This window comes from Lineus longissimus, chromosome 5, assembly GCF_910592395.1.
Source record: "Lineus longissimus chromosome 5, tnLinLong1.2, whole genome shotgun sequence".
NCBI classification, from domain to species: Eukaryota; Metazoa; Nemertea; class Pilidiophora; order Heteronemertea; family Lineidae; genus Lineus; species Lineus longissimus.
This window is the reverse complement of record NC_088312.1, coordinates 20992476-21019450: the sequence shown is the minus strand read 5'-3', so window position 1 is coordinate 21019450 and position 26975 is coordinate 20992476. Positions and strand designations below refer to the sequence as shown.

At 43.7% G+C, this 26975-nt stretch overlaps 1 protein-coding gene across 2 annotated transcripts in view; it reads right to left on the bottom strand.

The window, feature by feature from the left end:
• Positions 1–26975, bottom strand: part of LOC135487789 (potassium voltage-gated channel subfamily KQT member 1-like) — a 105446-nt gene that overhangs the window by 41721 nt on the left and 36750 nt on the right. For both annotated transcript variants that reach the window (XR_010446887.1, XM_064771871.1), the window contains exons 3-7: positions 20850–20940; positions 19354–19480; positions 9884–9962; positions 5694–5790; positions 1877–2020 (exon numbers count right to left, since the gene is read on the bottom strand). Coding sequence is in view for 1 of the 2 variants with exons in the window: in XM_064771871.1 (XP_064627941.1) it covers positions 1877–2020; positions 5694–5790; positions 9884–9962; positions 19354–19480; positions 20850–20940 (538 nt within the window). In the remaining variant the exon portion in view is untranslated. The remainder of the gene's footprint in view (positions 1–1876; positions 2021–5693; positions 5791–9883; positions 9963–19353; positions 19481–20849; positions 20941–26975) is intronic.

The window sequence follows — 26975 nt, the reverse complement described above, 5'->3', positions numbered from 1 at the left end:
TGGTAGTTGTGAGATTGTATGGTAGTCGTGAGATTGTATGGTAGTCATGAGATTGTATGGTAGTTGTGCAATTGTATGGTAGTCGTGAGATTGTATGGTAGTCGTGAGATTGTTTTGTCGGTACCTGATGCTTTGCTTACGGCCCGGCCCCGACTCCATCAAAATGACAAATTTGACTATAATGAAATTGCAAGTAATATGACTGGATTTAGACAGGGTTGATTCCTGCAATGGCAGTTTCCACCTGGACAGCTCCCAAGCCACCAAACCACCCATCTCGTCACAATAGCCCTTCACCTCAACACGTCAAATAATAGAATGATTTTGGCCATCATTCTGAATTACGTGGACAGTCCTATTACCCCACCTCATGAACCGCTTTCACGTCCACCGCACATCATGTCGATTTGAGCGGAATGGTCATCGCAATTGCGGAAGAGAGTGACGTTTTATGTGCCGGTGTTACCAGAACTCCGCACCTCGATAAAAGTACACTGAGTAAATAAGGCTCGCTCAGTGGTGGGTATTTATAGCAGGTATGGGTTTTTCGCTGGGATTGGATTTTCATGTCCAGGGTATGTCCGTGCTTAAGATATAGATTATCCGGAACAAATTATCAAGGGCCCGGGCAAATTACCAATTACAGTCGATTTGATATTAGCTGGAGTTAACAGGACATCTAGCTCATGTGTCATCAGGCCAGGCAGGAGACAAGTGGGCCAGATTAAGTTTCACTAAGTGACCAACAGGTGTCTCTACTATCATGGAAATTACTGAGTCATATCATAACAGGACATCTAGCTCATGTGTCATCAGGCCAGGCAGGAGACAAGTGGGCCAGATTAAGTTTCACTAAGTGACCAACAGGTGTCTCTACTATCATGGAAATTACTGAGTCATATCATAACAGGACATCTAGCTCATGTGTCATCAGGCCAGGCAGGAGACAAGTGGGCCAGATTAAGTTTCACTAAGTGACCAACAGATGTCTCTACTACCATGGAAATTACTGAGTCATATCATGACAGAGACATGCTATCTGCTGTAGGCATTTGAGCTGAGCCAATCAGATTCATTGAATAACCAAAGTGAAGTTTCTTACAATGATAACAGTCAATCAGGTGCCAACACAGAAATCGATCAAAAAAGATGCATCAGTTCGGTATGGAGAATTTGCTGAAAGTTCTTTTTCACAAGCAGTGAAATTTGCCTGGTGTAAACTTTTCGTTCATTCACTTGAACTTCATCAGTATAACTAACATGGTTGAATGAGGTTGCCTCAGGTTACCTCTCGAGTGGAGCGAATCCATCCACATCCGATGGAACGAACAGGCCATGAACAGATCCACAGATTCGACAGCCCCAGAGGTCAGCTCATGTCACCGGGCAGCCTCAGTCAACCATGGTAGTTATACTGACGAAGTCCCTAGCGCATCGACAAAATATTTACCCCTCGTATGTTAAAAGACCTTTCACCAAATCATAGAAAGCGTGATGACGTGACAGGTGAGGTTATAACATTCATTGGGCGTTTGATGTGAGCCAATCAGTTTCATTATGTGGCCATGGTGACGTCCGATTTTCGCAAATGGGCAGACGGGTAATGGGTTTGTATATAATGTGGAAGCAACGTTAGTTAGTATCAAAGGTCGTCTGGGTATAAACGACTGATAGGACTCCGTAGATGGAGAGTAATGGTCAGGGTGTCTGAGTGTCTTCCTTTTGGTCACGATGCATCTTCCGCCATCACTAGACCAATTATTATGTTGACATGACTCTGTTGCAGGTCGCAGCAACTGAAGAACTGGCACTCGAAAATTGGACCGTTGACAGAATTTTTGCACCTGAAAAAGCCAAAACGAAATCGTAAACTTACCACTCCCCACCAGAGGGCGTCTGCATAGCTTGTGAAATCAGTGGCAGTACCATCTTCACCACCGGAATCTTTTTCAGCCAGGTAAACAAAGTAGGACGAGAATATCAAACCTAGAAATCCTATGTACAGCGTGGTTATAAGTTCCTGAAACGAGAGGAGAGCGAACTGAGCATGGTTGGATTACCACATTTGGAAATCAGTACTTTGATGAAAACGTTTGTGAGATACAACTCACCTTATCACTTAATGTAAAGAAACAATGTGCTGTGAGGGATTTTGTCTAAAGTCCATACGCGAATTGCGCATGAAAAAGTTGTACTTGAGTCATTTTTTGAGAATCTCATGTGAAAGAGGGGCGCACCCTTTCCTAAAATTTATGCGCATGGTCCCCTGTATCCGCACTGGATATGACGACTTCTCAATTCAATACCATGTCAGACGACTAATTTACGATTTCCTGAGATGCATTTTTTGCCAACCTCAGGCAAAGTTTGCACGCAGCAGGTGCACAACACAATCCGTCCTCATTCTCTCCAACACAATTGACAAGATTTTACAATTAATCTCACTTCAACTGGATCATGGCGCATGCTACAATCATTTCACATTCGATTATCAGTAAAGTCATTATGAATAGCCCACAGGGCAGCGCGAGAGTCTATCCCTATTTGATGAGACTGAATGTGAGGGGGCATATCATCAAACATCTCTTCGACGTTTTACTTTTCTTGTGCTATAAACAGTTTTTCATATCGGTCTGGCCAAACTTACTTAGTTAAACTCTGGAATGTGACCAGATCACATTTACCATAACATTGTGGTGTTACACAACAGAAGATTATCTTGGTACTAATCAAGTTTTAACACCCTGACACACAAGGGTCCAAATTTCGAAAGCCCTTTAACAAGCTCTATAGCCTGCAGTTATAAAGGGGTATTAATAAACAGAGAAACTGAGAAATGAAGAAATCGAGAACTTCCCATATCGAGTAGTTAGGCCTTAAAACCTATGTCTATAATGTACGGCATGAAAATAGACTAATATGCTAGCCTGGTACTGCGAAGTTGCACCCCCACTTCATATCTCATTTCTGCCTTGTTGAGTATTTAGCACAGTCCAGTCTCAATTAGCAAAGTCTGTATTTTAGATATACCCGGTCAACAGTAGATCGTAGTCCGACGTGAGAAATAAAGCATTTCATCTCCGATATTCTCGACTCTGTTGCCCTGCCAGACGCTACCCGCCTTACGAAACAAGCCTCGTCCCCAGGACCAAACAAGCAGGAGGGACGAGGTTACCAGGTCTAAAATTGCCCAACTAAAGTCTTGGTTGATTGGTTTTTAGTGGTTGTTTTCTTGGTTTTAACAGAGTCTTTCTATACAAGGGTCTGGTCACTGGTTTCAACATCAAAGACACCGCCCGTCTCGAACGACGTGCGGTGGGACAGCGCTCTCTCGGATCACGTGGTACACCCAAGCCAACTTTTTACGCCATATCCGCCATTTTGGTTCACTCGGAAAGTCATCGTCTCAATCTCTCTCACAAAAACATGTTTTTACTGCCTGAAGGATATCAAGAATCGCTTTGAGTTGCTAAAATCAAGACAGACTTTTATCTCACGGACAGTTAGGTATGTTTCAATTTGCGATTGTATAGAAAGACTCTGGTTTTAATAACCTAATACACAGTCGAAACTGTCCAAGCTAGGTCAGGATTTGCTACATGGCTATACGCCCCTTAATTGTTTTGAATTGATGCTACTTCATTTTGAACAAAACAAAATGGCTGTTGGCACACAAGTACTGATTTTGTGTAGCAATGCATTGGGAGACGAGGCCTAACTAGTCGATGGGGGAAGTTCTCAATTTCTTCATTTCTCTGTTTCTCTGTTTATTAATCACCGTTATAAAGGGGGTGGGGTGGGGGGGGGGGTGGGGGGTGGACTTATTGGGGTAAGATGTGGTAAAATGACTTGCCCAACTTGCACATGTTTAAACATAGAATGTTAATTTTAGAGTTGACCCCCAAGCAGTTAATCAGGCATTTACAGTACAACCTCTCTATTGCGGACACCCATGGGACTGGGCCAAGGTGTCCGCAATAGAGAGGTGTCCGCACTAGAGAGGTTATGCCAAATCGTCCCATAGGTGAATTTGAAGTTCCCGCCTTGCAGGTCTTGGTTTTCTCTGTGTCGACATCTAGCGTAGAAACTTTAAACCTGTTGGCTGATCAGTATTTGCTTGTGATGTTGCGTTGAATGACGTGAGCTACTTTGGAACTCAGAGCGTGAATAATCTCTCTAGTAAAAGGTGCCCCTTGTATTGCAAAATCTCCCCGACATGTCATAATGTGTGAAAAAACACCATAATTTCTGTCCATCAGCCACCTTTGATTAATAATTAATTTTTTCTAATTTCTCTACTAACGCATATTCGCCGCAACACTGACAAAACCGCGTGGATTTATGAGTGTCCGTTGACACAATACATGTACATGCAATAGGCCTATGTGATTAGTTGAAAAGATGAGTAAACAAATGCCACGGCTTAATTAGGATACAAAAACACAATGCCATGGGGTAATTACGTTGATTAATTACGCAAATATCACACCTGTCGGGCCTACTTGACTCTCCAAGCGCACGCGGGAAGCCATTGTTTTTGCCTACTGTCCGTAATTGGGAGGGAATTGGACCAAAAATTGGCTATCGCCCTGTCCGCAATTCGGAATAGAGAGGTGTCCGCCGTACAGAGGTTTTTGTTATTGGAAATGACTTAGAAAAAATCGGGACTGGCCGGACGTGTCCGTAATGTAGAGGTGTCCGCCTGGCAGAGGTGTCCGCTGAGGGAGGTTCTACTGTATTGGCCTTCACAATACCAACGATTTAGTGAGCAGGAAACATGGCAGATTTTATTACATTCTAAATCTGTCTTTATGAGAGGAAATTAATTAATTACGATTTTATATGTTTCTATAAAATGCATTGATTTTTTGCAGAAATTCCATAAAATGCAAAAAACCTTAAACACAAATGCGTAAGGTATACTGTCATTGATATCTTGCTTCATATTTTTCATCTGATCAGATCGAATTTCATTTGGGGATCAAGTACAACGACGACACAAGCTATTTAAGTAAATCTACCAACGAGCGCATATTTTGGCGGTATTTCTTGGTGATGCATACATTTCCCAACCTTCTACAAGGCACCACTTGAGCAAGCTGCTCGGTAAGTTGGAATGCGTGCCTTAACCCTATAACACCTGGAGGCGCCCTATGCCGCCCGCCGCCAATCCCCCTGGAGGCGCCCTATGACACCCGCACACCCATATTCAAATTTCGCGCGCTTAGCTACCGATCTCCTTCAGAGCGCCGCCTATTATTAATCTATGAAACTTAAGCTTTCAAATGCCCGGATGAACAATGGTGGTTGCTGTAGAAGTTTTTGAGATATTTGACGATTAAGTTTTTGTTTCTCTTCAAGCCAGTAAATTCAGGTTGGACATTTGAATTGCTGAAATGGATTGTTTGTTTGATTCCGATTTGGATGTACCCTATCTTATAGGGAATTTCATCTTCTTTTAAATAAACAGGACTTGTAATACATTATTTGGAAGTTCACCTATGTCATTTTGTAAAAAACTGGACCCATCGCAAAAAATGTGATTTCCAGGTAAAATCACGTCGGGGCCTAGTGGAATAAGCACTAGCGCTGGCAATGGCTCTAGGTGTTATAGGGTTAAATACACAAGTTCTCGGTAAGTTGGGGAACAGATTCTCCGGGGTGGGTAGGCATCCTGCGTCACGACCACTTACCTGTCTATGTATATACACTACAGAGCCTAGCAGTCGCCACGTACCCCCCTGGCGATCAACATGAAGCATACGTAAAATCTGAAGGAATCGTACTCCCCTGAAAATATAGACAGAAAGGGTTAATCTCATGTCATCAGGAAACACGTTCCGATTTCGTATCAGTTTATTTCCGTGCTACTGGGGTGGCGCACTGGATGAAATAATTTTGAAACAGACTTTAGAATCAGTCACCATTCTCAAGGAGCCTGATAGCCTGGTGGTTAAAACCGCTGGCTACCACGCAATGGAACTCGGATGCGTCCCAAGGGAGAACCAATGATCGTATTTCTGGATGAACGTGAGTAGATTGCGTGGACTCTACTTCGAACACGCTCATCCTGCCTTGGTCGAGGAATACTCCCTCGAGAATGACATCTCCAAGTGCAGAGTGAATGATGAAGAAGAGGATGAAGAAGAAGAAGTAACAACATAACTTTGCGAATTCTCCTAGACTAGTGAACATGGCAGCACCATTTTTAATCAAGATAATGACACCTGTTTGATCAATTCCCCGCGCTCCCAACGCGTGACCACAAAATGGCAATATTTTCGACGCGTGACCATGAAATGACCATAAGGGCACAAGTAATAAACTAAAGAAGTGAGACCCTTCCCCCTGGAATACAATTGGCAAACCCACGGGCTAACACACCAATCAAACTAATAGAAAGTTTGTGGCAAACAGCAGTCAGTCATTGGATGTTTCCTTTGAGACAGATGGTCTCAGTGACTAGGGCCAGGATGTTAAATTGTATCATACTTCTCTCTTCCTAATAAGCAATAGGTTGTGACATTTCAGTTAAATGTTCTCACACAAGAAAGTTGGCTAGACTGGATGGCGGCGGGGTGTCAAATCTATTGACTGTACTGTAGTTGGGTACAATCTAGACCCTCCCCTTCTTAAACTTTTGTCGAATGAAGAACACCACTGTTTGCAGATTGTATAAATCTCTTTTCTTGTTTAATTCTCATCCAAGCTGCTGACAGCTTCAGGATAGAAACATTTCCCAATATGCCTCGTACAAAAAAAGGTATTTTCGTCTTTATGAATACACCAAACTGGAGGGTGCAACGAATCGATGCAAAGTGCTGCAAAAAATCGATGCTAGACATGAATACCCTATAACTTGATACCCTTTAACACTTACCAATGAGGGACGATGTCCTATTAGTCTACCGATCTAATTAGGAAACTCATTAGAAAATCAGAAAGGGAAAAGTCGCCCATCAACTGACTTAGTGCGGCGGAAAATTACAACCTGCCAAAGTGTAAAATGGTGAGTTTGTCAGACAAGGCCAAGCAGAGGATACTTTTAAAACAATTTTGCCCAAAATTTTAGATGATCAACACACTGATAGGTTTTATGGTCACAATGAAACGAACAGGGGCCATTGTGCTCACTGGTTGAATGTGCTATAGTACGATTACAAAAATTCAAAGAGCCAATGCGTGACCTTAGCTTGGTCAAACCAAATACCTGGGTGACATGTCATACAATATGTGGCCATTAGATGCACACATGATATATAACATTCATGCCAATCAGGCCAGCAGTAAAGCAGTAAAGCAGTGCTAAAAGCACTTTAGAGGTTTTTGGATTTGGCCCCCTGCTGGACAGTCTGGGAATGACAAACGATGCATTCCTCTGTTGATCCTGGTGAGCCCTGACACACGACACACGAAAATATCGATTGGATGCCAGAGGAGAAATAGATTGCTAACTTCACTGACGATGACTGACAACAAAGCTAGCTACATCTGACAGCTAACCAGCTATGACACCAACTTGACAATAGCTACTGTAATAAAGCCAGTGATTTTACGTGTAGCTCAGATACCAGCATGTCAAGAACTCAGCAGCTTGTCCGAGTCAAAGACTGCCAAGGCGATGCATCATCTCCTTTGAAATTCATCTCATCAAAGCACTATCGAATTGGACAGGTCACTCAGGAAGGAAGGGCCATATTGCATCCTTCTTGCAAATGAGGCAAAGTTGAGATAATCACTCCAAACTGAATTGATTAATCTATAATCGAGCTATGCAAAGAGTTGCCAGCATGTTCAATAAACGAGACAACCTTTGGCCCTGTCTTGGTCTTGAGATGAGAAGAATTCTTTTCCGTTTTTAGATCAGTGTTGTCAAATGACCATGGAAGTCATTATGTGGCACTCATTAAAGAAGTACGTCGTCAGTGTTAATTGTATACACTGGTGCCTCAGGAAAATAAGAAGAAGCATAGCCCTAGTAGTTATCAAGCATTCAAATTTGCCGAAACTCTGTATCAGAAATTTGCAATTCCTTCATCCTGAAAGAGCTCTAATTGCTTTAGGTTTTTAAGTTCTAGCCAAAATGGTGATGCCTCTGGTCAACCCTCGTTTCGCAATCCACTACAGCGTTGACACCCAATGATAAATATACCCGCTGATTCAGTTTCTTCCCGCGACACTATTCAATGACCAAGTCATAAACACTCCGGAGCAACAGGATATCAACCAAATGAGTTATTGTATTTTTGATAACTCCAACAGGTTACTTGATGACCCTAAGAAGGTATATATTAAGAATAATCGATCAGGTGTAACAGACTGGACATCTATCCTACACCGAATCAATATTTCCATTTTCTTTACAGATCCGTGACACTATAGCCACGCTCTTCGTGACTGGGTGTCTCACTGGCTGCTATGATTATAACTCTAACCCATTAAACCCAGGGCTGCCTCACCAACCGGCATTTTTATCCATCTTATAAAGGAAGGCTATAGGCAAGACCTAGCGGGTCAAAGTTGTGGAATATTCAATGAAATTCATTTTCAATGGAACATCCCTTATCACCTTAGAATTGCCTGTCTTTAGAGAGATCATATGATTTTAACCCGCTGAATCCTAGCAAAACGGAAGCCATCTTTCTAAGATTCGAACCCACAACATCCTGACTATGAGACCGGCACTCAAACCTCTACGCCACGGACCCCTAGTGACAATATTTGACGACAGGCTTATGAAAACCACCAGAAAATATAATCTTCTTTTTATCAAAGAGATGGGAAGCAAAAGAGAGTTGGCTATATACTAATTAGTGATGAGAATCAATGGTGGAGAGTCTCCTTTAAAAAGTCATTCATGCCCCTGGCATGGGGAATCAAACCCACATGGTGGGGAGCATTAATGATCATCGGTTCTGGAAAAGTCGATCATAACACGTAGGAAGTATCCATCGCAGATCGATGCCGACATTTTTTCTAGCTAGTAACGTTCTCAATATGTCACAGTCACCTAATCGACCTACATTTGGATGGCGTCTCGGAGATTTCACCAAGGAGTATACTGTTTAATCAGACAACTTATTCCTTACGAGACCATCATGGGGGATGACAAACTCTTCACGAACATTGGTGTCAAGGTTGGGATTCTGGGTTGTAAATAACACCTTATGAGGTCAAGAAAGTTGCAGGCCTCTTGAATAAAGACTGTGATGCTGACAAACTTATCTAATTTCAATAACCAACAAAGAAGCCTAAAAGGTACACTATATTAATCCAATATTTCAAGCGAATGACATCTCCTGGTATAGTATCACCTATTGATTTCATTGATTTAGTCTACCTCAGCCAGAGAGTGAGATGAAATCACCACCGTCGACCAACTATCAAGTTGTAACTTTGCCTATACAGTAGAACATCTCTATTAAGGACACCCTCTGGACTGACAAGTGCTGTCCTTAATAGAGAGGTGTCCTGATTAGAGAGGTCAAATTGAATGGAAACCGCCAATTTGGGACCAAAACTAGTGTCCTTAATAGAGAGGTTGTCCTTAGTAGAGAGGTGTCTGCTAAGGGAGGTTCTACTGTATTATGAATGAAACAACCTTATGCCAGCAGGTGCTGCCACCTTGTGAGGTACTAATGAGCTAGCCAAACGAAGAAGACCGGGTGACATGAAAATTTCTATCAAGCTTGCTTGAAGGTTCAGAACCTGTCTTAGATGGATGAGTTCCATTTTGGACTGGTGCATTACAAACCAAAAGGGTGTGAAAGGAATCTTCTCGAAATTGAGTCCCATTTTGGACTGGTGCATTACAAACCAAAAGGTTGTCAAAGGACTCTTCTCGAAATCATACATGAGCGAGAAAATGCTTTGTGAGACTCACCTTATTGCGGAGGTTGCAAACACTTGTCCATTCGACCCAACAGAAAGAACAACGATCGAGGCTACCACTACTATAAGGTCTGAAAAGATAAAAGATGGTCAAATTGAAAGAAAACATCTTTACAGAATCCTGTACAAGCAAATGTCTTCTTTACAGAATCTTTATATAGGTAAACCTCATCTCCAACTGAGCATATGAATACACAGTATCGACCATAAGAGGCTTATTAGTGTTGTGAAAGAAGCTAATGTCGAAAAAATCCTCAATATCATTAGGTCGTTCTTTTCCTCTTCGATATTAACACTTGGAGAAGGGGTATATCGGTTGACTTCCTTGTTGGTGCACGTCACATTCCTTTTTACCAGTCTTCAGCCCCTTAGCAAAGCACTTTAGTACAAAGGCATCACCCCGAAATCTCCAGTATAGATTTAATACTTCTCCAAGTAAAAGTTGAACATCGGCTTCTGAGCACCCCAAGCCTTTGTTTCAGTTTCATAGTACAGTGAAACCTCTCTTAGCGGACACCCCTCTAATAAGGATACCCTCTCTATTAAGGACACTAGTTTGGGTTGAAAATTGGTTGTTTCCATCCAATTTGACCTCTCTAATCAGGATACCTCTCCAATTAGGACAGCGACAGCACTTTTCAGTTCAGAGGGTGTCCATAATGGAGTGTTTCTACTGCAATCTATCAACTGGTTTTATATCAGTGACACTAGAGTATCTATGATGGATGGATCCCCTCACTCCCAAACTCTTCCACGACAAAAGAGTCAATGAGAACCCAGGATATATTTTTTGACGGATTACATCCCGTTGGACTTGCCTTAATGCCTCAAAACCTTCCATCGCATAAAATCAACAATGTGGTGGTTCAGCGCAGAATAGTTCTAAGTGGTTTTTCTTTACTTTCACGCAGATAAATCACCTTTAATTGACAGCTGCTAATTGCTTATCGAATATTTCAACAGTCATCAATTAGGTTAAGCCTGTCAGAAATCTCAATAAAGTCCTTTTTTTGCATTAAAGTCTGTTCCAAGATTACTGTCGATGACGATGGAGAAGCGACAAGGTCTAGATGTCCGACTGATTTGCTCCAAACATCATCGGTTGGATACCGTACCTAACAAAGACACCCTGTTTGTGACCTTGCACAGTTCACTTTACTAATATTGCCACACTCTCTCATTGAAACAAAGAGCAATATTCCTTGCATGCTGTGCTCACACCAGATCAAGCAAAAGACCCAATCTAAGTAATGCAGTGGTCCAACAAGATTCCGTCCCCATGGTCAGGATTCGATGCAAATTCAACCTCGGAATCATGTCGAATCCGAAGTTAAAGATTTTCTTAACCGACAGCAAAAATCTGTTGAACTATGAAATAATTGATGATGAATCAGCGCTGAATGCTTGAAAAACAAAAGAATGGTGCGGAATGAATTCCTAGCGAATAAATGGGTTGTTGAGATGGTGCAGCAGAAAGAAACCGTTGGATCAAATAAGAAATTTCCGGGGCTTCTTTTATCTCATAAAGCTCTTATAATGTCTGCCTGGATCTGAAGGGTCATTTAGACGCCCACCTAAAAAAAAACACACTATTGTATCTTATCAGATATCTCCGAGGCTTCTTTTATTTCAAAAGTCGTCCCATTAGCTCATCTTCTGCCCTCTGGCAGACACATTACGTGGGCTTATTGGACTTTGAGCAATGGAACAAAACCAACCAAATGCCCATTTCCTTACAAGAAATGGCCATTTTGTTAGTTCATACTTACCTATGGAACACTTTTGCATGTTACTCCATTTGGGCTCAAACACAAGAGTATCCCTTTAATTTTCTAAAGGGAGAACTGAGTTAACAGCTCGGCCGCCAGGCGGCGCCCTGACCGATCCCGCGAGATCGCGCCGATCTCATGCCGCCATATTTAGTCTTTACTCTTGAGCGTTAATAAAGAGTATGTCCCGTTTGTGGGGACGGCGGGAGGGCCGTGTTCCATAGGTAAGTATGAACTAACAAAATGGCCATTTCTTGTAAGGAAATGGGCATTTTGTGTCATTCAAACTTACCTATGGAACACTTTTGCATCGAATCCCAGCAACCTATTGGAGGTGGGAAACGAGGACTTACCTAAGGCTGAGCTGTTGTTCCATCCAGGAGGCACCACCGGCATATTTGCTAAGGAGGACCGCCAGGGGAAAGAAATGGGGAGAACCGGAGGACCGGTATTTTGATCTCGGTATTACAATCATATTATAGAGAGTAATAGACCCATTCTCCGGAAAGCGCTAGAATTGCGTAATAAAACCATCTTCTTTCCGGCAACAGAGCTTAGAGCAAGTAAGGCATGTTGAAGGGTGTAGAATGAGTTATTGCTAAACAACAATAAGAAATTGCGTCCTTTCTAGTCTACTAGGGGTTGCCTGGATGTTGAAGATAGGGCATATCAAAAATGGCGCAAGATGCGCGTTTGACTCTTCAATCGGGCTTCCCCCCCTTTTTTTGATCTAGCCAGGATCAAACAACATGCCCCGCAGACACAATCGGGCCGATTGTGTGCATGCCATCTACGAGGGAAGAAACGTCTCGTAGGTAGAAACGAGAGAATGTGGAGTGATTACTCCAACATGCAGCGGAAACGACTTCTTGAAGAGCAACTCCTCGGTAGTTAGCCCAGGAGGTGGCTAGTGCTCTAACTTCGTGCGCTGAGATGTTAGCTAGCGCACGAAGATCAGAGGAAGTCTTCAAGGTGTTGTAGGAAAGACGAATAGTCTCCACAATCCACCTTGAAATAGTGGCGGCCGCTATCTCTCGTTTATTTCCCTCCTTATAGGACAAAAACAAACGCTCTCTCCCCTGGCGGATACCGGGAGGTTTTGTCCTATTTATGTAGAACTTTAGGGCCCTGACGGGACATAAAGTTCTGTCAGGAAGATCATAAGAGATCGTTCCTGACAGAGAGGGAATAGTAACCGGGGGCCGAGAGGCGGCCGGTCCCTGGTTCTTCGCCAGAAATCCTGGTATAAAAGCCAGGATAACCTCCCCTCCCTCTCTAAAAGCCAGCTTCTTAAAAGAAAGTGCATGGAGCTCTGATCTCCGTTGGGCGGTAGCCAAGGCTACTAGAAAGACCGTTTTGAGTGTCAGATATTTCATGGATGAAATAGACATGGGTTCAAAAGGATGCCTCATGAGCACCTTAAGGACAACAGAAAGGTCCCATTTAGGGGTGTTGTGAACCGGTCTAGGACGCTCTAATAACATTCCTCTGAAAAGAGGGGTTATTTGGTCCTCCCAACGAAGATCCCAGGTGCTTAAAACACGGAGGGTAGAAGCGATGGCGGACTTGTACCCTTTTATAGCCGTGACAGATAGTTGTCTTTCCGTGAATAATTCAATAAGGAAATCAACTAATCTGTATATAGAGGGAGAGATCGGATTAACTCCGTTCTCCCTGCACCAGGAAGTGAAGGTAGACCACTTTCCTTGATACACATCAAGGGTAGACCCCCTTTGAGGTGCGGACATGCGCTTGACAGCGATGTCCGAAAAGCCTCTCTGGTGGAGATGCAACTGGATAAGTTCCAGGCGTGAAACTTGAAAAATCCAGGGTTCTGGTGGTAGCATCTCCCCAGGGGGTGCCACAGGAGGTGCTTCCAAGTAGGAAGACTCCTGGGGTGATCTATCAGGAGCTCCAGCAAGGCTGGGAACCAGGCCTGATTTGGCCAGCAAGGTGCGATGAGAGTTATTCTCACCGGATGGCTGGTCAAGATCTTGTTCAGGACTGGTTGGATGAGAGGGAGGGGTGGAAACGCATATGCGTTCAGCCCGACCCAAGAGGCTGTAAGGCTGTCGACTTCCAGGGCCTCTTCGTCCGGAAGTGGAGAGTAATAGATGGGAAGGCGATTGTTCAGCCTGGTGGCGAACAGATCTACCTTCGGAGATTGCCAAAGGCGACAAAGGTCGTCTACAATCTCCTGATGGAGTGTCCACTCTGTCTGAACTAGCTTGTTCTGACGGGACAGGGCGTCGGCAAGGATGTTGCGATTGCCCGGTATGTGTCTGGCACATATCGATACTCCAAGGTCGGCACAAAGATGGTAAAGCTCCCAAGTTAGCTGGCAAAGAATGCCGGACTTTGTGCCTCCCTGTCTCCTGACATATGCTACTACTGTAGAATTGTCGGAGAACAGGGTTACTCTCCGATTCTTCAGGCGAAGGGAAAGAGCCCTCACGGCAAGAAGGACAGCCTTCATTTCCAATATATTTATTGGAAGAATGGTCTCCTCCCTTGTCCATAGACCTCTTATGGACATGTCCCCGTTGTTCAGATGTGCTCCCCACCCTAGTAGGGAAGCATCTGTGAACAGGGACACTTCTGGGGGCGGTGGAGCAAGATCTACACCGCTTTGGAGACGAGTCTCCGACTCCCAGAAGTTCCAGACGTTCTTGAGTAGGTATTGAGGTATCAATACCAACTTGTCTAATGGGTCCCTGTGGGGTTTCCATAGAGACATTAGAAACATCTGGATGGGACGCATATATAGACGGCCAAGGGGGATTTGGTCTGCTGCCGAATTCAGAAGTCCCAAAAGGCTCAAGCATCGCCTCGCGGGAGCTTGAGTCCTTCCTCTGAATTCTGTGACGAGATGAAGAATTTTCTTTATCCTGTCTAGGGGGGGGGCAGCATTTTCCCAATGGCCGTAAGGAACCGAACTCCAACGTAAACGAAGTCTTGGGATGGTATGAATTCTGACTTTGTTTCGTTGATAATCCAACCTGCGGAAACTAGTTTTTGCTTTAGAACCTGAAGTTGTTGCAGTAGTAGTTCCCGCGATTTGCAACGGAGTAGCCAATCGTCTAGGTAGTGATGGAGCTTGAACCCCATCACGTGAAAGGGAGCGACGAAGGCTGTGACTATCATCGTAAAAATTAGGGGTGCCGATGCCAGACCGAACGGCAGGGCCCTGAATTGATACGTCTCTCCTTCGTAATGGAATCGAAGGAAGTGTTGATAGTCTGGATGGATCGGTACTTGTAAGTACGCATCCATTAAATCCATCGATACCGCCCAATCGTTGGGCTGTATCGCCGTTGCTATAGACCTGGTGGTTTCCATCTTGAAATGAGGAACATTCAAGAAGGTGTTTAACCTGGAAAGGTCTATGATCAGCCTCCATGTCCCTGCTTTCTTGGGAACCAAGAAAACGTGGCTGTAAAAGCCGGGGGAGCATGGATCTTGAAGGACCTGGATAGCTTGCTTCTCCAGTAATGTCGCGACCTCTGCTCGGAGGGCAGAGGCCTTGACTGGGTCCTTCGGTGGCTGAACTGGGGTTGGATATATGGTAGTCGGGGGGGTACGGTTGAAATCTAGTTTCACTCCGTACCTCAACATGTTTGGGACTGGGGACCCCTTTGGGCACCAATCGTCCCAAATGTCTGCAAATTTTTGCAGACGGCCCCCGACTACCGGAGTCGGCTCCTTTTTGCGTCCGGGAGGAGAAAGGAGGGGGGAGTCACCTCTTCCGGCCAGCACCCCTTGGGCGAAAGGAGTGCTTAGTCGGACCGGATCCACCCTGGTTAGAGGAAGTATTTTTCCTCTTTCCAGTCCGGCGACCCTCCGCTTCCCGTCGGAAGGATCCAGCAGGAGCAGGCTGACTAGGCGGGGTAGGCCTAGGCAGGACCTGCCTGGCGTACGGGATTGAACCCGATGCCTGCTGGGGCCTCTCTATCTTTCTAGCGTTAGGTAGAGAGGTCTTGGCCCTCTGTGTCGCAGTGGGGGCATATAATTTGTCCCAATCTTTCTGTGCTTGAGCCGCCTCTTGTACAGAATCTGCGAACAGGAAAGAACCGTCCATAGGAGCGGTTCTTAAGGCCCCTTCCAGCTGGAGGGATCTGATGACATTGAGAGAGCCCAGTGCGGCGTCTCTACGGAGTAGGACGCTATTTGCTGCGGTCTTGGCGGACAGCGCAATAGCGTGCCTAATCGAATGTGACAAGGATGTCACAAGCGATTTTGTGTCATCAGATAGTGACTCATTATCTTTTAGGGATCTGGCTAGGGCCAGGTTAGTGTGCTCTGCGTAGGAGAGCACCGCTAACGTGTTTTTGGCCAGACCCTCTTGTGCTCTAAGGTCTCGGTAAGCCGAGGAGGAGGTCACCCTAGGCACGAGTTGGTCCAGCTGTACATCGTCCTTTAATATGGAAGTCGATGCTGCAGCTGGACAGCCGGCCGAGCTGACTCGATAATAGTCAGCGCGGTACTGCCTAACGGGAGGAAGTTGTGCCGTGAACAACTTCCCCGGTTTACACCAAGCTTCCGGTCCGACTGCCGGAAGGACAGGGATGGAAGTACGTTGGTGGGCGCCTTGTGAGTCTCTGATTGTACGCTCCAAAAGTTCAGAGACTGCTAACACCGACGGGGAGGGAGGAAGGAATTCAAGTGCCCGAGTGGAGCCTTGAGCAACCTGTGGATTGGGATCCACTTCCTGTCCCCAGAGTGAAAAGGTCGGTGTTGACAAGGCTGGCAGTTCCGGCGGGGTAGGGCACAGATCCTGCGGGAGGTACGCTCTGATCAAGGATCTGAGTGTCCTCATATCCGACAGGATACTGGCCTCCTCTGGTGACAGCTCCTCCTGATTGGGGGAGCGGTAGCCTGGCTGAGAACTCTCGTTCTCAGAAAATTCCTCTAAAATAGAGGAGTCGGATGGTGGGTATCCGATGGGACCAGGCGCACCAGAGGAACCGGAACCCTGCTCCAGATGGCTGAGTCTATCAGAAAGACCTGCTACCATCTGGATGAGCTGGGACAGTTGCTGTCCCGACTCGGGTTCCGGACCCGACGTGCGGCTTCTCTCAACGACGGGCGGTTGAGGCGAGGGTGAGCGCATAAGCGAACCCTGGAAGCCGTATGTGCGGGCGAATGGGTCTTCCGGAAGCGGAAGTTGCCCATATTCTGAACCAGAGTTCAGATGTCCTCTCTGCGTAGCTCGTTCCATGGGAACGACGCCTCTGCTACGAGGAGGGGGTGGCACTTCCGGTTGGTTCCACCCAAGAGGTTGGCCAACGTAGGAAGGTGCCTGCATTTCCGGTAGGACGAAGTCCGAAACCGGAAATGCCCGTAACTCCTTCGCCGGTATGGAGCTACCGGAAGCCCTTTTAGAAGGAGGTACGGAGGGCGGAAACGCTGTTACCGAAGACGCATGGCGTTTCGGAGGTGGCGTTATAAGGTCCGGCCCTACTCTACTGTGTCCGTGAGGACTGGGGTTATTTCGCAGTAAAGACTGAGAAAAACCCCCAGTAGAGTCTTCGGTTACTGAAAAACGGGAACCCGCGTCAGTAACCGGAACTGCAATCGGCGGACCGGAAGCAGGGTGCTCCCGCGGGTACAAAGGGCTTGTACTCGGGGGAGCGGACGACAGGGGAACCGGAAGGTTCCCTGAGGTCCGGGGTATATTAAACCCTTGGAGACTTATTGGATGTAAGTCTCCCTTGGGACCACATACATTAATAATGTCAGATCCCGCATCCTTCGCAGCCGCGGCCGGAACCGGAACTCGGCTGACGGAAGGGGTGGTGGCGGGAGGTTTGCTAGACCTCCGGGTTATATGCCCGGAAACGGAACCGGAAGAGGGTTTTGGCGTCTTCGCGGCCCGTTTCCCGCCACCAGACGCATTCCTTTGTGGTGAGACAAAGGATGCCGTCGGAGGGGTACGCCATATAAAAAATGGTACCAATGACAATAAAAACACTGGGAACCCCAAGTAGGCCAGAAAGGACGCAATAATTAATGGAAAGGAAAACATGCCTACTTGAATTAAACACTATTGCAATGGATCTGAGTCTTGTTTATTACAATAGAGCGGAGAATAGCCTACTTAACTCTACCCTACGAAGATCAAAATAATGGAGCCGGGTCGACTAAGCTAGCTAAGAAAATGTCTATAATTAAATAGACTGGACAATACTAATGCCAAGATTTAGTTTGGCGGTCTACTCCGTAGGTGAATGAACCCAAAAATCGTCTAGACTTGGCTGGTTGAATTTGGTTTTAAATCGAATTCACGGCAGCTTTGAAAAAACGATGTGCTTCGTAGAAGCACAAGAGTAAAGACTGAATATGGCGGCATGAGATCGGCGCGATCTCGCGGGATCGGTCAGGGCGCCGCCTGGCGGCCGAGCTGTTAACTCAGTTCTCCCTTTAGAAAATTAAAGGGATACTCTTGTGTTTGAGCCCAAATGGAGTAACATGCAAAAGTGTTCCATAGGTAAGTTTGAATGACACAAAATGGTACCTAGGTTTCTTTTTCCATTCATAAAACATAGCCTCTTCATCCTAGGGCCATGGTTACAGGGGGAGCAATCATTGCTTTCCCAGCTATGATAGTCTGATACCTACTCAGCTAACCCTATATGGTCCATGCCCTGTACATCCATCAACCCGGAAACTCAAATCCCTCCAAGGCAATATCAAAGGGCTTTTCTCACAATCATAATGGTATTGAATAGAGCAATCTTCTCTCTGTGCTTCACATTGTTTAAAACAACAATATGGCAAATGGTAATAGCCGGTAAAGAAGCTGGTAAAGAACATTTCCAATTTCACTAATGCAAGATGCTGCAGAGTGGGTTGCCCGATGGAAATGCTGCTTATAAGTTTTTACAATTAGGAACACGTCTTTGAAGAATTGGGAAGAGAAAGCTTCATCAAAAAACAAAGTAGGCGAAATACATCCGAGCAAGGATTTCTGCTTTTGAGTTCTAAAAGATTAGCTTTTTTGCATATTATTGCTGACCTGCATTTTTTATCAATCAAAGTGCCATGCGATAATCATTGCAATGAGCGATTAATATCACCCATTTCGGTTGTCGTTGGGTTCGATATTTATCATAGGTGGCGGTGTTGAATGATTCTTGTCACACAATGACCCAACCAATTTCTGCAGGGAACTGCAACAAAAATCACATGTCTGCGAGGTGCTGTAATTCCATCCTGTTGGCTGCGGAGGTGAGGTCCACCCTCTCTCGCAGGTCCTCCGAGCTGACAAGCCCTGACACGACATACCACCGGGCCACTTAACCCAGAGCTCCCCCAGTTGCAATACGTCATAATTTGTTCGACACCATGTCATTTATAACCTAACCGGAAATCCCAGAGGAGTATCTCATGATCATTAAAAATGGATGTGCCCTGCATCTACAATTATATCAAAATGACGATGATATTTCCTGAGTTTAGCTAAAAGAAGACGTTTTTTAGAGTAAAGATCATAATTAGCATGCATGTGTGATTCCATGTTCCGTATCCAGAGTGCACTTTCTCTTACCATTACCCACTTTCGTCTTCTAATGGAAAGTCAAAGAGAGTCATTTGTCAGGCTTTTCCAAAAAAATTATCCCTGCATGTTGAACAAAGAATTCAAAAACTCCGAACACAGAAGAAGAAGAAGAAGATAATCAATTAAATCACTCACCTATTATTGATATGGGTTTTCTTCCAAACTTTAACCGACCCCTGACACCGAGGTATTTACTTCGACAGCCGGCAGACCAAAGTCGTATCACATATTCAAGGCCAAAAAATACAACTAAAACTATTTCCTGGAAAGAAGAAGAAATATTGAAATTAGAATTGACACAGATTTGAAATGGAAATTGTTCGAAGCAGCTGGGTAAACTATTATGATTTCATGAACAAATATGATAAGTTTTCCAATAAATACCAAACTTCTAATGCACACTTCTCAAAACAGCAAAAATGGATATCGAATATTTTGTGACTATAAGCACTTTATTTTGCAAGGGACAAAATTTATCAACAACTCAAGCATGTTGACCTTGAACAAGGAAGTCAGCAGGTGCGGTCAACGCAGTAAACAAGTTAAGTTTGGTATATATCGCTAACCATGAAGCCTTCTAACCTCAAGGGAGAAATTAACCATGCAAACAAAGTTTCAGCCATCGTTGAAATTACTCTGCTAAGTTTAGCTGTGGACTAAATTGCCAGTTGAGTGGATTAGCCAGGGATGTGGCTGAACTTCCAATGATGTTCGCTACCGTTAGCCAAAATAAGGATAGCATGTTGCAGATTTCGAAATACGACCCATCACATCGAATCAGGTATCAAGGGATCACCCCCAAATTATTGGCCACAAAATTCAGCAAAAACTGTAGTTCTAATATTGAGTAATCATTGACAGTAGAAATTATAATTTTGGTCCACTTTCAGATTAACAAGAGGCCCAAGTCACTCGCACTCAGCTGAAATTTTGTCCAATGTAGATAGTTTACCATGGCAAGATGGTGGCCAAACGACAAGTGGAACTTGCCCAAAAGCAATCCCATCTGAGGCATTCAGGTGTGATAGTGACAGGGTTATAAGGCTTATTTCACTACATGGAGCTGTAACATTGCTTGGAAGCTATAAAAGCACCTGTAATAAAATGTCTCTTGAAAGTTTGCTATTTTCTCTGAATACCTCAGGCACCATTAGTGAAACATTGATGGGAGCTGTTATCAAAGTCAAACTTACACCTTCAGCTATCCGAATATGTCGATAAATCCACATGCCTCAAACATGACTTAATACCCATTTTGATGCAATGGGTAACGTATTGAACTTGTTAAAGATACATCGCAGAAACGAGATGCATTGAGGTGTTCAGACCATGACCCGACAGTCCTCATCCATCACAGCACTGTCACAGCATACTTCCCTTCATCAGTTCACGTCAGCTCATTCACAACTTTAGACAGCAATATCAATGTTTCCAAAACACATTAGCTCCACTACGTCGTACACAGGAGATCAGTGGCATAGTGGTTACAGTGCTGGGATCACAATCAGGAGGTCGTAAGTTCGACTCTCGGAAGGATTGCCACTGCGGCATCTTTTTGTCCTTGAGCGACACTTAATATGACAAATTTCTGCTTTTGCTTAGATTTTATGACAAATACTCAGCATACGTACCATCCAAAAAAGTGTCTCGTTGGCGAATGCAGCATATTGGTCTATTGTTGAGAGGACACTGAATATAAGGCAGATGAGCACCATCATAAACCTGTAAGATAGAACAGGAGTTCTATGAGTAAAGGTGTTGGCAACGGGGAGGGGGGGGCCTACCGGCCTTAGAGTGATCTGGAACGGTTATAACGGGAATGCAATTTGGACATATAAGTAAAACTGATCCATCATTATAATGTATTCAAATGTTGAGAGAGCAGAATGAATATTGTCTCTCTCAAATGCAAGATACGTCATTTTGCCAAAGGGACAATCACTGTTTACTATGGAATGTTCAAGTTACTAATACATTTTTGATAACCTGTAAAACAAAATCAATAGGTTCGAGATGAAGTGGGGCCATCTCAGAAGAAGCTATCATCTTCCTCAGTCTCCATGGCATGACGTCACGTCCTTTGTGATGGGTCTGAAGGACTTAATGAGGTCAGAGACACTAGAGAGTACAAATTTACCTTTGTCAATTGTGATGACGTCTGACCATCTGGTCGGAGAGAAAGCTGAACTCCAAGCAAACCCTAGTGCAACACACACAACTCCAAAAACAATTTGAATGGAGAAATTCAGTGCGTACAGTTATTGGTCATAACACAATTATATGAGATTTTCTTGCCTGAGGCCAACGGGTCTACACCCACCTTGGATTTCAGCTCAATACCTGATCAGCTCAAAAACCAATACTACAGTCAATACTTATCACACACAAGTGTTTTAGACAGTATATGATTACATACTTGTTGATTTCAGCATGATTTCTGCATGAGATTGCTCGGTTAGTGAGCCGAGTTGTGATGGGTGGAGAGGCTGCCCAACATGTCTCGAGGTGAAAGCAGCAAGAGATCTGCTAACGTGGCGATCTTGTATTTTGGTTCGGTGAAAGGTTGTTGTGTCGCTTTACCTCAAAAATTTAAAATTGGGATTTTAACGATACTATCAAAACTGCCCTGCTCAGCACTCACTGAGTCAACGGTAAATAAAGTATACTATGTATGAATCTAGGTCATTTGGCAGCCATTTTGGATTTTGGCGGCCATGTTGGATTTGTGGTAAAAATCCAGGGGTGCCCTGGGCTTTTTTGAAAGAGTACAGTATCAGAACCACATACCACTCAGAAAACCTTTACCAGAGAAAACGATTTTTCTTTGCCTCACCACTGTCTACATAATGGCAGTCTAAGATGTCCTTGGGCAAGCGCCTACACAAAACAGAACGAACAGAATGCTGAATGACGAATTATCCACACAAATCGTCGTGCAAATATTTCTCAAAGTACACAGAAATCGGCACCGCACGAATACGTTTCCATGACAACAGAAATCAAGCTCAAGTAACTTGGAAGTAAGTCTTTATAATACAAAGGCCTGGGAGATAGGAAAAGTTTTATTGTGAACACAGGCCTAGATAATTATCCTCATGATTGCTGCAAGCATATCTCTCAAACTTAAGTCTACCTAATTTCCCTCACAATATTGTGACTTAAGAAAGTTTGGCTGACTCGGCTTTGTGCGTTTGACTTAAACAAACTTGCGAACAAATGAGTCTAACCGGACTAACAATGATGAGAACAAGGCAGTGAACAAAGTTTCAATCCTCGTTTTTTTCTACTTGAAATCGAGGAACATTTCGAATCTGACCTCTATGGCCTTGAAAAGTCAGTAACAGTCAACCAGGTCAAGGTATTTAGATGATATGACAAGTATCTGACAATTCTACAGAGATTCTTTTCCACTAAATATCATAACCACAACTGACCTATTTACACTTGAAAGTAGGTCAAAATGACCTGGATATAATTTCAGCATATATGCACATGACCAACAGGTGCCTACTACCTGCTAGCAAGAACCATTCTCTAAAGAAATTCAAATGAGCAGAACATGTTTTAAAACAGAGTGGTCACGCACCCACCTAATGAGTAATTGCTAGTTTGAGTGTCGCAGGAAATGAATTAGCGCTAACAATCTACAAATTTTTACGATGAAATGATTGCTGCATTACCAATGGAACACTGGCAGTTGCTAGAGAACCATTCTTGCTGAATAACATCACAGATACAACTTCGCCAAGCGAAAAAGTAGACAGTTTGTTTCTCATAGTGACTAGCTTTGTTGTTTGTTTCAACCTGATAACGATAAACATGTAGTCAGCAGTTCTACTGTTGTTTTAGAGACATTGCAAGAATTCAACTTACCACACAGGTACTAAGATCAGACATCACAAGTAGACCACCCTATCCCTTGACAACTTGTATATAGCAGCTACATAAATCTTTGTTAGATTTACCGATGCAAAGGTATTTCATAACATCTTTCACTTCCAACACTGGATTTCATTCCGTTTTGAAAATAACCAGAAACCCCACATCCACTTTTTAGTTTATGATTACTTGCCTCTGCATTCATACAAGAGAATTAAAACTCTTTATACAAGAGGACTAAAATTCCTCATACAAAATGATAAGAATTCTTCATACAAAAGAATTAAAATCCTTCATACAAAAGTATTAAAATTCATCATACAAAATGATTAAAATTCTCCATACAAAAGTATTAAAATTCATCATACAAAATGATTAGAATTCTTCATACAAAAGAATTACAATTCTCCATACAAAAGTATTCAATTTCTTCATACAAAAGAATTAAAAGTGGGAGTTTGAACAACAATGTGAACCAGACTCGCATCCGGAGCTAATTCTCCAGTGAAAACTTCACAACAAACTTTACCTTTTCCCACCAATGTCTAATTGCTAGGGCAGCCAATATGTTAAAGCTAATCGTCCCGGCCATATGTCTACAACTAAAACTACAACATGTCTCGTGTTTCCAAGAAGTTGTGGCTATTTTGATGCCGATGTTTGACGTCATAGAATGTTTAGATTGCGATATACTCACTCGCCCTACATGATGATTCTTGTTCCTGCGGATCTGACAGATATTGAATCCAGCCGCTACAAGATAACGGCAGACACCTGCTGGAGAGTTGGAATGGTTCAAAGTACGAGAGTTCAATCATTTTGATCAGTCTGAGTAGTTGTTGAGCAAGCAACTCCAAATTTGATGCACCCCTCCGGTTATTTTTCTTTTATGAAAGCAACAGATCAGAGTCCATTTTGCCAAAAATGGCACCTGATTTTGTGTTTTTTGTCACACAGACAAAAAAGATTCTATTTTCCTCTCTATTTCTACTTTACATTCATCTGAAACTTGCCAGTACGGTGCAGTCCGTTCGGACCCTGAGTGGGGGAGCGTGCGTGCAGAACTGGAAGGTGGTTTCTAATCTCGATTGAACCTGTCTACCAGCCCGAGAGAGGCTTAGATATGGTGGATTATTAGAGATGGTACTTCATATCTGGGTTAAGAATTCTCACGTCAATCTGAGTTAAATATCTTGAGCTATCTGAAGAAGAATTGAAACCTTTCTAAAAACTGGCTTCACACATTCTATCCTGGGCTATAGCCGATATAAATTGCCTCAAAAAATGTAACAAGTTTTATATGTGAAGTAGTTACTACCATTTCGCCATCTCCTTCTCATCAAAAAGTTTAGAACCACAAGCAGACACTCTTTCGATTTGATTTCAAAACACCTCAGGGGGGTTTCAGGTGAATTAGATTCTAAGGTGAATGTGTATCGAGTGAGCTAACCGAGTTAACCGCATGGTGTGTGACCGGGCTGATACGGTTGAAGGAGATTCTGTCTGGCAGTTCTCGGTCAAGCAGTATTTGAGGTTATTCGTGTAGGCGTTCAGTCGGCACAGTTGTTGAGAATGATATCTGAGGGATGTCGTGTATTTGATTCTGGTATCCAAAGCTGGATCAGCGGGCGCAAAAAGAAGGAGGAAAACCTGGCCCATTCTCCTCTGATTTTAGAAAAAATCTTATTGTGTCTTGATCTACAAGTCAGTTTTCATCACGCAGACATATCTGGTTACTATACAGCGGCAGAGTGTGTATTTCTTTTTACTTGAGCCACGAGTAAATGCGATGTTTCTGCCTTTCAGAGAAAGCATTAAAAGCCTGCCTAGACGAGCATTTCTTTGGGAATGAGTTTTACCCTGGGGGCGTCAGTCATCATCATTGTACCTGTGTGGGTTCGATAGAGCTGTCTGTGGTCAAGCTCGGACGGTTAAGGTACCCGGGTACCTTACTAGGAATTGCATTGTAGGAAGCAACAAAACCCAAGGAACACACACCGATGGTGTTACAAGAAGATTCAAGAGATCCTAAACTTTTCACTTTATCTGCTTTACCCGTCATGCTCATTCAAAAGAACCTTACGTTTCTTCTGAAACTCGAGCATTCCGATAACATGAGAAATCTCAGCAGACGCATGATTGGAGATATTTACGTCTGATTGTGACTTGATTATTTTTATGTCTGATTGTTTTTTTGGACTACAAAGTGATTCACCTGAATATTGGCAGTTGCCTCGATTGATCAGAGACTTCATAGTGAGAGGTGGGTGGAGAATTCAAAAAGTACATTCAACTTATTGAACTGGCTGCACACATTCAATTTCATCTCTGTGTGCGAGTAGGGCAGTGCGTGTATGAGTCAGTGTTCTCCACAAGGCCAGTTGTCAGGGCGGCCTACCCTTCCTTGGAGGCCACCCGACCTTGCTCTTGAATTTTGTAGAGGGTTTCTATAGGGCCAAGCTACCTTAAATTGTTGGCCACCTTCCCTTGTGTTGCACACTGACAAAAAAATTGAATGTCCCATCCTCCCTTGTTAAAACTCTGTGGAGAATCCTGATGAATGTCTTAGAGAAACCAGCTGTGTAGACTTGCCAGACTGCTTGATTGCATGTTTCCAGGCCAAGTACACCCTTAGAAACAAACATCGATATCTTGTGATGGACTCAGTCTCTCTCATCAAAGGGTTTAGAATATTTGCAGAGGGTCTAAATGGACACACTGGTCTGCCCCCTCCACCCCCCCTCAGACTGATGAACCACAACACTTCAGAAATTGTGTTGAGCAATCTTCAACTGATTTTCTAACCCCAATACGTTCTATTATCCAGAGGCAACACACAATCATATCAGCAAGTACTTTTTTACGAGTTGTCACGACATCACAACAAAAATATTGCAGCATTATGATTGAAATAGAAGACAAGGGTAATTGATCTTGAGACTATGAATAGTTGCTTTGTTTTCTTGTGGGTGAGTCAACTTGTGCTAAGGATAACCGGGTTCTGACTTCAACCTGAAGTGATGGATTGATTCGAGTGGCTCTGCACAGTCAGTGTCTTTGTCACCTAAACCATTGCAAAACACTGATGTTTTTACGAGTTGTTATATTTGTACATGCAAAATGAGTAAATTGAGTTAGGTGGTTGAAAATTGTAACCACACCATTTGACAAGTTAGATGATACCTAACAAGACACAAATTTTTAGTTGACAGACGAGTTGACTGTTGGCATGATGTCATGAGTGATATCTGAATTGTGATGCGTCTTATCTGCTAGCTCTATTCACATATTTCCGTTTGCCCATGAGACATTTGAAAAGGTACACCTCGCTACGCCACCTAGAGGGAGTTCCCAAATATTCCATACCTAATTTTAAGCCCATGTCTCTTTGACAAGACCTGGCTTCATGCCAACAATGCAGAATATCGCGTTCGAGTTCTTTTTCAGAAAATGCGATTCTATTTTTAGTGCTGACTCGTCAATTTATTGGTTTTCCACGGAGGCAAAATCTGGAAATAAATCTCTGTCACAAACAGAGTCAGACACGTTTTCTTTGAGGAAAACTGACTCGATTAATAATGAAAATGGAAACAAACGAATCTATTATTTCATTTTGAGTGTTGAGTTACTGTAACGAACAAGTCAGTTTGGTTCCAGTGCATCACGTCAGCAGGTTTAGCACGGCTCGGATCGACTCGTCTGGCAAACCATTGCTTGCCAATTCCCCCCCCCAGCGAACAGTTTATCTTACTTCATGAAATCGCCATTTCATCATTTCCGTAATGTTCAATGCAATCAATTTCTCTTTAGAAATTGAATGGCTATGTCTGCACCCTTGGGCTGCGGTGTCAATCTCGCAATATGGTTGAACCAAGCGC